At 40.3% G+C, this 14,118-nt stretch overlaps 1 protein-coding gene across 1 annotated transcript; it reads left to right on the top strand.

The window, feature by feature from the left end:
* The first annotated feature begins 315 nt into the window (after positions 1-315).
* Positions 316-1,602, top strand: LOC115669978 (uncharacterized). Its single transcript, XM_030591151.2, has one exon. It carries the CDS (start codon positions 329-331, stop codon positions 1,424-1,426), a length of 1,098 nt encoding a protein of 365 aa, XP_030447011.2. The 5' UTR covers positions 316-328; the 3' UTR covers positions 1,427-1,602.
* Positions 1,603-14,118: the final 12,516 nt, after the last annotated feature.

The following is a 14,118-nucleotide window of genomic DNA, read 5'->3' as shown; positions in this document are numbered from 1 at the left end:
AACAAATCTGACATTACTTGATTTGGCAAACTTCAGATTAGATCGAGTTCTTGGTGGTAGAGGAGCCAGCTTGGCGAGCCCACATGGTGTCCCCTCTCCACTAGAAGTGGAGAAGATGCCCACCATCCCCCTCCTCCTCCCTCACATGATTCTGCAAAACCACCTCCAATTATTCTCGGATCTCGTCTCCCTCTCCCTCTCTCTCTCTCTCTCTCTCTCTCTCTCTCTCTCTCTCTCTCTCTCTCTCTCTCTCTCTCTCTCTCTCTCTACCCCCTCGTGCGTCTTCTCTCAGTCTCCCCCCTCTCTCTTTCTCTCTCTACACACAGCCATGCAAACCCTACGTGTGAGTTGTCCTCCCCTTTTAAAGCATCAAACCACCCCCACTCTCTTCCTCACAAACTTCAAACTCTCTCTCTCTCTCTCTCTCTCTCTCTCTCTCTCTCTCTCTCTCTCTCTCTCTCTCTCTCTCTCTGTGTCATCTTCTTCAAAAGAGCATCGCCAGAGCCCCCCAAGAAACGAGAAAGAAAGTGAAAACATGGTGGGTGTGTTCCGTCGCTCCCTCTCCTTCCCAAACAAGAACCCGGCCCGCCCCAAACCGCCCATGACCCACCACACCCGATCCGTCAGCCTCCCCACCCGGTCCCACCCCTTGCTCTCCAACCTCCGCGACCAGCTCTCCGACCTCGACGCCTGGTCTTCTTCTTCGACAGCTCGCTCCTCTGCTCGGCTCGCCGAAGGCTTGAGCTGCCTCCGAAACGCCCTTGACTCTCTCGACGACGCCCTCCGCCTCCCCCAAGCCCAGAACCTCCTCTGCGGGCGCCCGCAGCTCGCCGAGAAGCTCCTCGAGGACTTTCTCCGCTTTGCCGATGCTTACGGGATCTTCCAGTCAGCAGTCCTCGCCTTCAAGGAAGCGCAGACGGCGGTTCAGGTGGCCATAAGGAAGAGAGATGAGTCAAAGATCGCTTCCTACGTGAAGACCCGGAAGAGGATCCACAAGGAAATGCGAGACCTCACTTCTGCCATCAGATGCGTGGCGAAATGCGATATTCTTCGTGAGCCAGATCATTCCCCAGCCCCTGATGCTGAGCTTGCGGCCGCAATATCAGGCGTCGTCAAGGCAACGACCTCAGTGTCACTGGTGCTTTTCGGCGGTTTCGCGTTGTCATTTGCGGCAAGGAGGTCGGCGTGGAGCGGCCGGTTGAGGCTGTCGAAGAAAGCAAAGGTCGACGAGTGGATCGAGGAGCTCCAGTGCACGGAAGAGAGGTTGTGGAGTTTGAGGAAGATGAAGGATGCGGAAGTGAGGGAGATTTTGAAGAAGATGGAGGATGTGGAAGGTTGCGTTGAGTGTATAGAGAGTGGGAGTGAGAGAGTGTTCAGGAGTTTGATCAGCGCCAGGGTTTCATTGCTCAACGCTCTCACACCGTAAACATTGAAGTAATTTTGTTTTCATTTGTAGCTTTTGATTTTGAGTATATCAGATTCAACAAGATCAGCTTGAGTAAATGTAGTCATGTACAAATCCAGATGTGTAATCAGACATGGGAATGAAATATTGTATAGTGGTGAATCTTGGGAAGTTTGATGTATAGTATAATTCAGCAATTTTGCTCCCTATATGTGTTCCTGTTAAATATGTCTTGAATTTTATGTACTCGGTCCGGTTCATCACCCGACCCGACATATTTTTGTGCGACCCGAAAGTGGAGAAAAAATTGAGATTTAGTTCGCGACGTGGAGGGTTGGGCCGATAGGCCCAACTCGCAGCAAGCGAACGAATTTCTATGGCAGTCCGCTCGAGCTGGAGAAAGCGAACAAATGTCTCGGGGGGTTTGGGGGCGTAGCCCCCGAGGAAATTTTTTGGGGAGCACTATTTATACCACGGCTAGGTTTTCTCATTGATTGACAGAGAGAATTTTGTTTTCGGAGAGTTTTGTGAACCGTGAGCTTTTGTCGTTTTTCCGACTTCTAAAAACTGTACTCTCTTTGATTATAGTGGAATCTTGTCTTGCCTTGCCCGTGGACGTAGATCACCTTGTGATCGAACCACGTAAATTCCTGTGTTCTGTATTTGTTTTTCGTGTCTGTTCCTAACAGTTCCTATGATTATGCTGCAATTTCTCTAAGGAAGCTGAACGAAGAAACTAATCTAAAGCGTGAAACGTGTGGTCAGGATCCAGGATTGGTAACGGTGAACGTGCTGGGTCGATGTGGGGGAATGTGTCATTGAGATCGGCTGGGGAGGTGAACCAGTTAAGATGCACTAAAACTGACCCGAACGCCACAATACCGCTTTATCCAAAAAGAATGTGTTCAGATTTTCTAAATTCAATGCAAGCATGAGCTACATTCGATTATCTATAGATGAATATGAAAGCATGGAGATAAGAGATTGAAGAAGAGAGTGTGAAAATGTGTTTCGGTCTTTTGATGTACAATGCAAGCAATGTCTCGAGTCTTTTCACTAAAAAAAAAATTTCAAAGAAATTCGATGGTCTAGAACTATCGGAGTCAGGCTTCTTACAAGATTATCATTTTCGGATGGCAGTAAATAAAAAATTATTACAAGCTTGTAGTATATATACTAAATTGAATTTAGACCATAATGAAATTGTTGGGTTTAATCATACCAGTCTAGATTCAATTTAGTATATTGTACTACATTTTTTTCCAAACAAATGCCTCGTTAAATACGGGCTACTCATCAGATATCTAGCCGTGCATCATTAAATGTTTGAAATTTGCCCCAGCTACAGGTTGCTCCAAGGACTTATGAGTTCGCAGCAGGTCTTTGATGTTCGGGCTTGAGACATCCGAGTTTATTGATGGTAGGCATGTAGTGAGAAAATTGTCCAAAAAAACCTTAGCTTATTATGCGGCAGCCAATTCAGTCCTAAACATTTCAATTATGCCAATTTACCTAAGTATTTTGATGATTTGCTAATATAGTCCTTCCGGCTAATTTTAGGCAAAAATCGCTGATGTTGTCGCCAGTTAACTTCCGTGACATGGCCAGTGCTAACGTGGATAATTTTTGTAATCTTTTGTAAATCTTAATTTTTCTTTTTTTTTCCTTTTCATTTATTTTCTTTCCTTTTTCCTTTTTCATTTTTCCTATTTTGCTCTGCCATCAATGACCGAGGAGGTCATTGGCCACAAGTGAGGGTGTCGTGACCCTCGCCTAGGCTCTCACTGGCCTCGCGAGCCCTCGCTCAAAGCTTAAACTGTTAGATGAATGCGTGATTTATTATTTAAATATTCTAACAGGCCCTTAACAATAGAAAAAAAATAAAATAAAAGAAGAGAACAAAACATTAACAAATAAAAATAAAAAAATTTATTTATACTAGTGCCGGCATGCCACATTAAATGGCCACCATCCATGTCACCAGAATTTGGTCAAAGTTGGCCATAAGGGCTATATTGGTAAATTGTTAAAAAAATTCAAGACTAAATTGGCACAATTGAAAGATAAAGAATGTGATCGCCGTACAATAGGCTTAGGATTTTTTGGATGAATATCCGCATGTGACTCACAATTACTCTTGGAAAAAAAAAAGAAAGAAATTGAACTTTAATCAAATACTTCTTCTCTTTCATTATTGCTCAACAGCCTCACACTTATCAACAATGTTAATTGGGTCATTTTGAAATGACCAACTTTTTTAAAACTTATCCAAGTTTATTAAAACTTTTTAAACGATTTATTTTTACAACAAGAGGGCGCATCTTAGGTAATTCCAAGCCGATCAAAAGTGCATTGGTAAGTGGCGCAAAAAGTTAGTATTCTAAATTTGTTGGTAGCTTCATTGGAGAAAAAAATTGGTTAGCAACTCAAATTTCAAATAAAAATTTTGCTAAGTTATTTCAAATGTTGGTACAATTTGATTTAATTAATGTTGATAAGTGGCTCAGATAAGGATCGCAACCTAAAATTAGTTGGTAATTTCATCATATAAGAAATTAGTAAGTCACTCAAATAAAGTTAGAAATTTGGTACAAGAGTCAATAACTTCGATGGAAGTTATTAGTAAAAGAAAGTGATTGGTTATCAACCAAGTAAATGTCATAAATGGCTTAAATAAGAGTTGGTAATCTATAATTAGCTAATAACTAGTTTGCAACTCACTCACATTAGAGTAGGTAATTTTTATGTAAAAGTGGTAACTTTAACACGTCAACAACCTGCACGAATAAAAATTAGTAATTAATTGGAATATCTCTATAAACAAATCGAAGTTAGTAATTTAAAAATCGATAACTTGCTAACAATGTACCGTACGGAAATTTTTTCCGGTCCTTTTTCAAATGCAAATATAAGATCTACCATCAACAAATCTGCCTTCACGTTCCAAGCTTAGACCAAATTCATTGTATACGTTATTGATTAAACATTATTGATCAACGAATTATCCGGTCTTATTCTTGTGGTTAGTGATAAGCAAATGATTAGAAAGATAGAAACCCAATTATTGGAAAGAGGTGACAGTCATAATAGACAGATGTGAGGCTTGCACGTTGATGTGTATAAAACACATGCATTTGGATAACGATCCCATGATTGTGATTACAATGAATCATGTGGAAAAGGAGTAAGCAATCAGAAAGAGAACATTGTAGTTGAAGACAATGATCTCTCCTCTCTGGATGATTAATCATGAGAATCGCGAAAAATTCATATGATTTGTCTCCAAGTTGCCTCCTTACGTGGTCTCTCTCCACCCAGCATTTTCGACGGGATCTTAGCTCATTCTTGGCATGCTTTGCTTCTGCACATGCATGTATCCCAATTTAGCAGAAAAGAGAGAAACTTTTGGTTTGTCAAAAAGGAAAAAGATGAGATGTACTGGAAATCAGCACCCCGCTACGGCCATTGAAGCTCAGAATTCCCGTCTGCAGGAGTTCTATAGAAAATGATCTCAGCGCTCTTTAGAGCAAAAATTGCTCTTAAGCTGAAAGTGAACTCAGCTGCACTTTTACGGCTTTATTGAAGATGGCATAATCAACTTTGAATGCTGTCTTTAGGCTGTTCTAGTTGTTTTTCGGGTGCTGCATTGGCTTGGGCCTCTCTGGTGTACTCTTGGCTTAGCAGATGGTTTTCTGATGTTCTCTGCGGCTTTTAAGGCTTGTAATGTTGTTGAGATCATCAGTGGACCCTTCAGAACTTGAATGAATCCAGAATGCCTTTTGGAGACTTGCCTTGGTTGACTTTCTTTGCCGTCACTTGCTGGCTCTTATGGCAATGGAGGGAAATAACGTTTGTCTCCAGATGATTTTCAAATGCCAAGTTTCCCAATTCATGTGATTACATTCTTGCTGCAAATGAGACGTCTCGCGGACGATCTCTCTCGTCAAGGAAAGGGGATAGCTTCTGTGGGTTGGTCGTCCAAATACTGACGTACGGCCGATAAAGATAACCTGGGAATAGCTTCAGCTGGAGGAATTCTTCAGAGATGAGTCTGGTAACTGGCTTGTTCGCACAGCCTGTAGATTGCTGCTCCTCAACTTCGAGCCGTGTATTTTGGTCTCAATCTTGCAAGAACCCTGGATTACAAGAGAACACTTTTGGAAGTAGATTCAGAGTCATTGGTTAAGCAAAATCCAACTCATTCAAGATAGGGAAACAACTGAGAAAATGATACTAAAAGTGCTATAAGTTTCGTACAACATTTACTTTAATGCCAAAACTTTTCGAGCGATACTTCGATATCATGTTGGAGGAAAAACGATCACTTAAATTCCTCCAGCAACAAATTCCGGCAAAAATGGGAATGCCTATGTGGCTTTTTTATTTAAAAAAAAATAAGTCCAACAAGGATGATGAGTGGCCCTTTATGACAAAACAATGCCGCATCTTCAAAACTCAAAGTCCCTGTGTTGCTAAAGGGTCATGGTGGATTAGGGCTTGAAGAAGTTCAATTGCAAATTCTAGGGCCAGCAATGGAAATTTCTGAAACCCAGAAACTCCACGAAAAGGTTGAAACAATTGACTAAAGATGTAGTTTTTATTGAATAAAGCATAATGTGAAGTCAATTGAGTAAGGATTTAGTCTTTATTGAATGTCTCTCCCTCTCTCTTGAAAATTCTAGAATATTTACATGGTATCATAGCCATCAGGAGAGAATGATCCAAATCAAAATGGTAGCTTTTTCTTTCTTCTTGCCGTTAGTCTCAATCATTGTCTCTATGGCAACCATCAGACGCTATGTTCCCTTCCCATGGCCGGCGACACCAACATCTTCATCTCTGTCAAGGTGTCAAGCTTCATTCCAATCTCTGCTCATCGTCAGAAGAGTCGCGCCTCACCAACATCAGTCATTTCATTTTTAGTAACTTCCCGATTTGCCAACACTCAACAATGCCTACCATGGACGTTATTTGTTGGGAGACTCTCTTTTAATTACAAGCATTATTGATGAGCAAAGTCGTTGTCAAGTACCCAGGCAGCTGTGAGCATCATAGTCGCGCACACTTTCATCGAATAGCCAAAGTTGAGTGCTATGGGGTGATGCAATTTAATTTGCCGCAATTCAATTTGGGTTTCCACACGGTTCTATTAAGGTCGTATAAGAAAATTAAATGTGTCAAGTTTCTAATCATGTGTTTCTTCAATGCTTGTTAAATCCGGTGATGATATGGATTACATTCAATTTGTCATATAAGGTCCAGCTTACACAGTTGCTTGAATCTAGTTTGATGGACCCACATCGCTTGTTTAGTGTAAGGTTCGGCTTACACGGCACTTGATCACAGTTTTTGTATCCAAGATAAATGCTCCAACTTGAGGGTAAGTGTTGAAGTATAGTTTGGATGTTAGAGATTTCTCTATTCGGACATTTCTGCTAAATAGGATAATGTCGGATAGGATCAGATATTAAATATCCCATATAATGTTTGCTGACATCCGGATATAACATGGATTCAAATAAATATTTATATAAATGAGAGTTTAATTTGCAAGATTAAAACTAAAAAGAAAGTCGGGAAAACTATTCACGACTCACTGCCATGACCGCCACCATCACCTTGGACAAGGGGCACAAGCAACACCACACAGGGTTGTACACGGTGGACCGGAGAATGTTGCTGACCATAAGGTTCCGTTGCTGCCCCAGAAGTCCTGCAGTGAGGTTGTGAGGTAGGGCTCGTCGAACTGACACTAGAGGTCAAGTCCTAGGGTGGCGCGAGCCGGGACAGCGTAGATGCCGAGCACGAGCTCCAATTCTAGGTACGTGTAGATGTAATAGAGTGAGGGGATTTTATATATATATGCAATTGAGACCTGTACTTTTAGGTGTGAAAAATCGAGACCAGAGTTGAAACCTTGATCACGAGTCGGAGTGAAGCAGAGTAGATTTTGAGGAATTTTCAAAGACTTTCTTGTCTTCGTATGGTGGTGGATGAGTCATGAATGTGAACAGAGAAAAAATAGGTCGAAGAAGAACATGGAGAGAGATGTTGGGAAGAGAGTCCAAAAGCTGCAGGGATAGCATCAGATTTCGCCCAGATTCTGAAATTTAGTTTTTTTTTTTCTAAATTTCATATATCCTATCAAGGTTTATCTCACATCCTAGATAGGATTATTTTTATCCGAACTATATCTGGACTATATCAAATCATATTCGAATTTCGTATCACTCCAAACCCCGAATAGGATAAAAGTTATCTTATATGGAGTTTTATCCGACCCACTAAACGCAGTCTTAAAAATGTCATTAAATATTAAGGATATTATTTGATATTTCATTATTTTCTAAGATAGTTGATTTTTTTGTTAGATTATATTATCTCATTTCCTAAGCATTTTGTTCGGGTATAAGTACCCTTCTCTAATAAAGTGTCATATGAAGTCAATTGAGTAAAGATGTAGTCTTTATTAATTCTTTCTCCCTCTCTCTTGAAAATCCTAAAATATTTATATGGTACAAGAGCCACCAAGATATAAAAACCCATATCAAAACAGTAACTTTTCCTTTCTTCTTGCCGTCGGTCTTAATCATTGTCTATGTTGCAACCATCAGATTCTCTGTTCCGTTTCCATGGCCGGCAACATCAGCATCTTTGTCTCTATCAAGGCGTCAAGATTCGTTCCAATCTTTGCTCATCGTCAGGAGAGTCGTACCCCGTCAACTTCTGTCATCTTATCTTCAATAACTTCACGATTTTGTCAAAACTCAGCAATGCCTACCTTGAACATTATTTGTCGTGGGATTCTCTTTTAATTGCGAGCGTCATCAACGAGCAAAGTCGCCGTCAAGTATTCAGGCAGCTATGAGCGCTCGAGCACACCTTCATCAAGTAGCCAAAGTTGAGCGCCATGAGGTGATGCCGTCAAGTATCCAGGTAACTATCAGCCCCAGAGTCAAGCACACTTTCATTGAGCAATTAAAGTTGAGCGCCGTGCGATGATGTAGTTTGGTTTGCCGCAATTCAAGTTGGATTTTCACGTGATTCTATTAAGGTTATATGAGAAAAATGTGTCAACTTTCCAATCATGTGTTTCTTCGATGCCTGTTAAATCCGATGATGATATGGATTACATTCAACTTATCATGTAAGGTCCAGCTAACACAGTTGTCATTATCTCAAATTCCGTTTGATGGACTCACATCCCTTGTTTAGTATAAGGTCCAGCTTACACATTGCTTGATCACAAATTTTAGAAGAAAGTCGCACCTCTCATATACAAGTTAAATGCTTCAGCTTGAGGACAATTGTTGAAGTATGTTTATGAATATTAGAGAATTCTTTGTTAGTGAATATTGTTAGAAATATCATTAGATATTAGCGAATATTGATATTTAGTTATTTTCTAAAATAACTAATTTTCTTGTTAGATTAGATTATTTCCTTTCCCATGCATATTGTTTAAATATAAACACACTTCTCTAATAATGTGTAATGTGAAGTCAATTAAGTAAATAAATAGTCGTTATTGATTCCCACTCCCTCTCTCCTAAAAATCCTAAAATATTTGCGCTTCGAGAGGGAAACAAGTGTGCTCATTGGTTAAGCAAGTTATGCTTTCCGTCCTTAAGATTTGTCGTGGAGGGGCCCGTCCCCGTCTCAATGTCCAATTCCATTCTAGGAGACCATAAAAAGATGACTTTGGGTAAAGTACGATCAATCAGTAGCCACAATTGATATTATATAAAGCTTACTGCGATGCATGGAGTGTACGGCTTCTCTGAATTAGTCTCTAGCGATTCCCATATAGAAATTAAGGTTACATGATCAAGAATGTCAAAAATGGAATGGCCATGGTGTTCGCACGAGTTGGCCAGGATGCTCGCATGAATGTTAAAACCACGGTTCTCTACCGTCTACAAAATAGTTATTTGGTGAAAAATCGTCAATTCGCATCTAAAAATCCTAGTTTAACAAAGTCGTTTTGCACGTGCAAATTTGTCTTCACGACAATCAATTGAAATTAAAAACACAAGTCGGGTTTTTCTTATTCGCCTCGAGATATATTTTCAACTAGTGTATTTCGAATTAACGAACTTTCAAAGCAATCCTTGGTTAATAGGCCATGAGCAGAGATTTTCCTGAGTCGGTATTAAGCTTCCTTGAGCCCAAGCCCGGAAAGGCACAAACGGATTCATTTGTTGGACGTAGATCACCAAATAAGCAGGCCCTAAACCAGTGATTAGGGGATTTACGACCCAAATCCAACGACACCACGTAATAATCTCAGGACATTATTACCCTTCGCCCAAGAGGAGAAGAAGAACAAAACTTCTTTTGTGACATTTCCTGAAGCACCTCGAGGAGAAGGCTCGGTTTTAGGCCGCAGATTTGCAGCGCACAACTGCTCAACAGGCGAGCCCGTCAGGGCCGTCACCCCTACCCCGGCATGATGAGAATCGAAAGCTCATAAGCCCAAGCATGTTCTTAGCAGATTACCCGAGATTTCTTAGGACCGAGTACCGACTGGGGGATATATTTATGTTCAGGACGGTCATTTGTAGACTAATCAAGGTTTTCTAAAATCAAGGATAGAGGGAAGAATCGAACTCGCGACCCTCGACTCGAAAATTAAGTCTTGGAACTTTTGACCAACCACTGCAGTTAGTATTCTTCGGGTACATTTAGTTAAACTATGTCTGGGACAGCCTTTGGGCTTGTCGAGATCAGATATCAGAACGAGCACAGTCCCAACATGCACTGAAATAAAAGAACTTTGCAGACAACAGGAGATGGGCAGGGAAAATAATGCGAAGAGATGTTGAAGAGGGAAAACGCCAAAAGCTGCAGAAAACCATGCAACAAGATGGAGAAGGAAAAAGCCAACCCGCAGAGAAATCATGAAAGCTACTCTTTGGCCAAGCTGGTCTCGCTGGTCTCGCTCGATCGTTGAAGTGAGATCACCCATAAGAATTTGAGCAGATACAATTGTTAGGTACGGGTCAAATCGTCTAGTCTTGAAAGAGAAATTACTGGAATCACTCGAGAAGCCGTCGCTAGAGAGATTAATAGTCAAACAGATCGCAAATAAATAAATCGCACTCGCTTATTGAAAGCTTGCAAGCATTCGCGTGCCACCATATGTACGAGTCACGGTGAAATGCACATCGTTGCGAAAGTGGGTTGATCCTTTGAGAGACCATATACATGATTTTCATATAACCCTAAAGGGTCTTATGTGGTGAGGTTTTATATGAAGTCACGTGCATAGTATAATCAGTATAATTGGCCAAAAAATAATAAATCTATTGTACGACAGCCAATTCAGTCTTAAACTTTTCAATTATACCAATTTAGTCCTAAACATTTTGATAATTTGCTAATTTAATCTTAAACATTTCAATTTGTCAATATAATCCTAAACCTTTTTTGAAAATTTGCCAATCTAGTCCTAAACCTATTGTTGAAATAATTAGCCGGAAGGACTACATTGGTAAATTGTCAAAAGGTTTCGGACTAAATTGGCAAATTATCAAAAGACTTATGATTGAATTGACCGCTAAACAATAGGTTTATGACTTTTTAGATAATTTTCCTCAGTAAAAGCTCACCTTGTCCGCCAATGGTCTAACTTTGATCAATATCTATGTCAACTTAATAGTAAATAAGGTCTCGTGTTCTATTCATGGCATCCTTGTTTGTTGTCATCCAATTTTGTCTAGTCACAATATAGGGTTAATTCAAAAATTTAGGTCAAGGGACAATTATGGCCCGAACTTTTTTTTGTCTCATAAAAAAGCACCAACTTTAGGTCGATGGACAATTCTGGCTTGAACTTTTTTTTGTCCCGTAAAAAGGCACAAACTTTAGATCGAGTGACAATTCTAGCCCTAACTTTTTTTTGTCTTGTAAAAAAGCACCATCTTTCACTTAAATCCAAAATTTGGCCCCCATTGACTTAAAACCATTGATTATCTAACTTGACTATTCCACCTTAGCAATAAATCCACGTGACTTGCTGAATGGATTTAAAGCATTATTCATTGTCTTATTCTCTGAGCCACAGCTTGAAGAACAACGGTGAAACTGTTCGTCTCCTTCACTTCACCGGCAAGTCAAAAATATCTCCAGATTGAATCTCTCTGGCTAGACTTCGTTGTTTTGTCGTAATTTGAAGCTGTAGACCACCGCCCGTCGACAGACGCCATGGATGAGATTCGCCAGGCTCACCACCATAATCTTTTTTCTCAAACAAGGGTTACTTCATACAGAAAGTCAATAGGGGGCTAGATTTAGGATTTAAGTGAAAGTTGGTTCTTTTTTAAGAGACAAAAAAAAGATGGGGCCATAATTGTCATTCGACCTAAAGTTAGTGCTTTTTTACGAGACAAAAAAAAAGTTCGAGCGAGAATTGTCCCTCAACCTAAAGCTTGTGCTTGTTTTTTTGGAATTAACCCCATAATATAGTAGCATCTGCCATTATAGGGTGCACGTACAATGACATCACATCTTCCTCCAATCGCTCGACCTTTCATATCCAGTAAGCTACGCAATCCAATTCAACGCACCACACATTAGACCACCGAAAATATCCTTCCTCGAACCTCGTCACATTTCATATGCCAAGCTAGAGAGTACAAGCAGCCGTGGCTTTATCCAAAAGACAATCAGTGATTTGTAGACCCTTTTGACCTTTCTTCCCCTCGTAGGGAAGAAGCCACGCTTTGGATGCTCTCCCTACGTTTTTCCTAACCTAAAGACCAGACGGATTTGGAAACTTTATGCTAATGTCGCCCGATATTGCTCGTTGAATATTCCCCCACCCGCGAAAGATAGGTGCGAATGCCAAGTAATCCTTGGACAGCTGTCGAACGACACGTGGAGAGAGAGAGAGAGGCCTAATTATTCATTCCTCTAATCAACCACATCTCCGGGTACGTTGCGCCCTAATTTCGTCGCCAAGGGGGCCAAATTTCCAAGACCTATGATGCTCCTCGATTTCTACGACCGTTGGTTTGAATTTTGTGCGCCGGAACTATTAGCTACCGAATGCCGAGATTCCATTGCTTACAAGCTTTTGTTGCGGATCTAACGTGTCCCAGGGGAGAAAAAACAGTGGTTTGTCAGTCACCCTCGATGCGATGAAGATGATAGATGATCCGCTCCTATTTAGAACGTGACGAGAGGGGAAATGTTTGGGGCTGATTAGGTGTTCTCGTCTAAACATTTTCGTTCGTGATGGGTGACATGTATCTGCTGTGGATAAATATGTTTGATATGGCATGTTACGAGGGACGCGGAGGTTCGATTCCCTCGTTCGACCATGCGTTCTTAACTCTTAAGCTTCATTTGCGTCCATCGAACGGCAATTGAATATGAAAATGTGTCTTTTAAATGGTCCTCGAAAAAGAAGATGTTCGTTCGGAATGGAGTCAAAGTTGGAGATCGCCAAGAGAAAGTCCAAATTCAATCCTACTAAACATGCCCAATTAGAACCCAATTTACTCGAAAACATATATCATTGGATTGCGAAAAAATTATATATATATATAATGCTATAATGTTTTGTGAACGCTTTCATGTTTATTGTGCTGTGACAAGACCTGTATTTGATCTAAGAACACAACACTATTGGCATTGCGCTACATATATACCTCACTTTACATAAAACAAGACTTTCAATCTCCAATATTCACATTCAAAATTGGGCACCATAGAACATAACGTAACTCTCGAAGATCGTTCGGCTAGCTCAGAAATTCATCCAGACATATAACATATTCTAACTCAAACCGCAATATTCTAAATTAAAAGTAACCTTTTGTGGGCCATGCTAGTTAGTCTACTTTGGGAGATTTATCTAATGTACGTTGACGATATGATTTGGGTATATATTTCTAGATTAGTGGAGACAAAATTCGATATACCCATATCGCAAAAAAAGTAACACGGAAAGAGAGGTAAGCAAAACCAAAATGTTAGTTAGGTTTGAGAATGAATTTAGTATGTATAATGTAAGGAAAATAGTCATGCCATTTTGGTGCAAAACAAGGAAATTGATATGAATCAGGAAAAATTGTGATATGATTACACAAATGGCCAACTTACACATAGAGACGAATCATAATGTGTCGTGTATATCTGGACAATATATATTGCTTTTCCCTTTTTTAGAGCAACGTGTCTGGTCCAAGAGTTCCTCTTTCACGGTACAAACCAATGTGACTCTTAATCATCTAAAGGTCATTGCAAAAAATTTCTAAGACTAGAGCTAGCCATTCCACTTTGGACCCTTTATGCTGGTCCAAAAGTCTACAAAATTTCCGCACCACGTTCTAATCTTTTGGTTTGGGATATGCCCCATTTTTGACAAAGCTAGGGAGGTCAATGAACTATGCTGATCATATCAACAGCCATGTCAAATGATGGCAACCCTAGCAAAACTCTTTTGTCCATCCTAATGTTTGGAGAATTAATTAAAGGTGGACCTGGACCCCTCTAGTCCAAATCCAAACAAGACAGCTTTCGGACCAAAATTCTTCATGTGATTACCTAAAAGTTCACATTTGTTGATCGAGTGAGTTGATTTATTCGGTTAGCGTAGCCAATTTGCCTCCGTCTCTCTGTCCATCAGTTATTCGTCAAAATCACCCTAGATGCATTCCATTTGTATTTGAAGTCATAGAAGTTCTGCATATAATTTAATTCTTATC

This window comes from Syzygium oleosum, unplaced genomic scaffold (assembly GCF_021117445.2).
Source record: "Syzygium oleosum isolate NSW1041296 unplaced genomic scaffold, Sole_v2.1 Sole_v2.22, whole genome shotgun sequence".
In the NCBI taxonomy this organism is placed as follows: Eukaryota; Viridiplantae; Streptophyta; class Magnoliopsida; order Myrtales; family Myrtaceae; genus Syzygium; species Syzygium oleosum.
The sequence above is the reverse complement of the archived record's forward strand: the minus strand, read 5'-3'. Positions and strand labels throughout refer to the sequence as shown.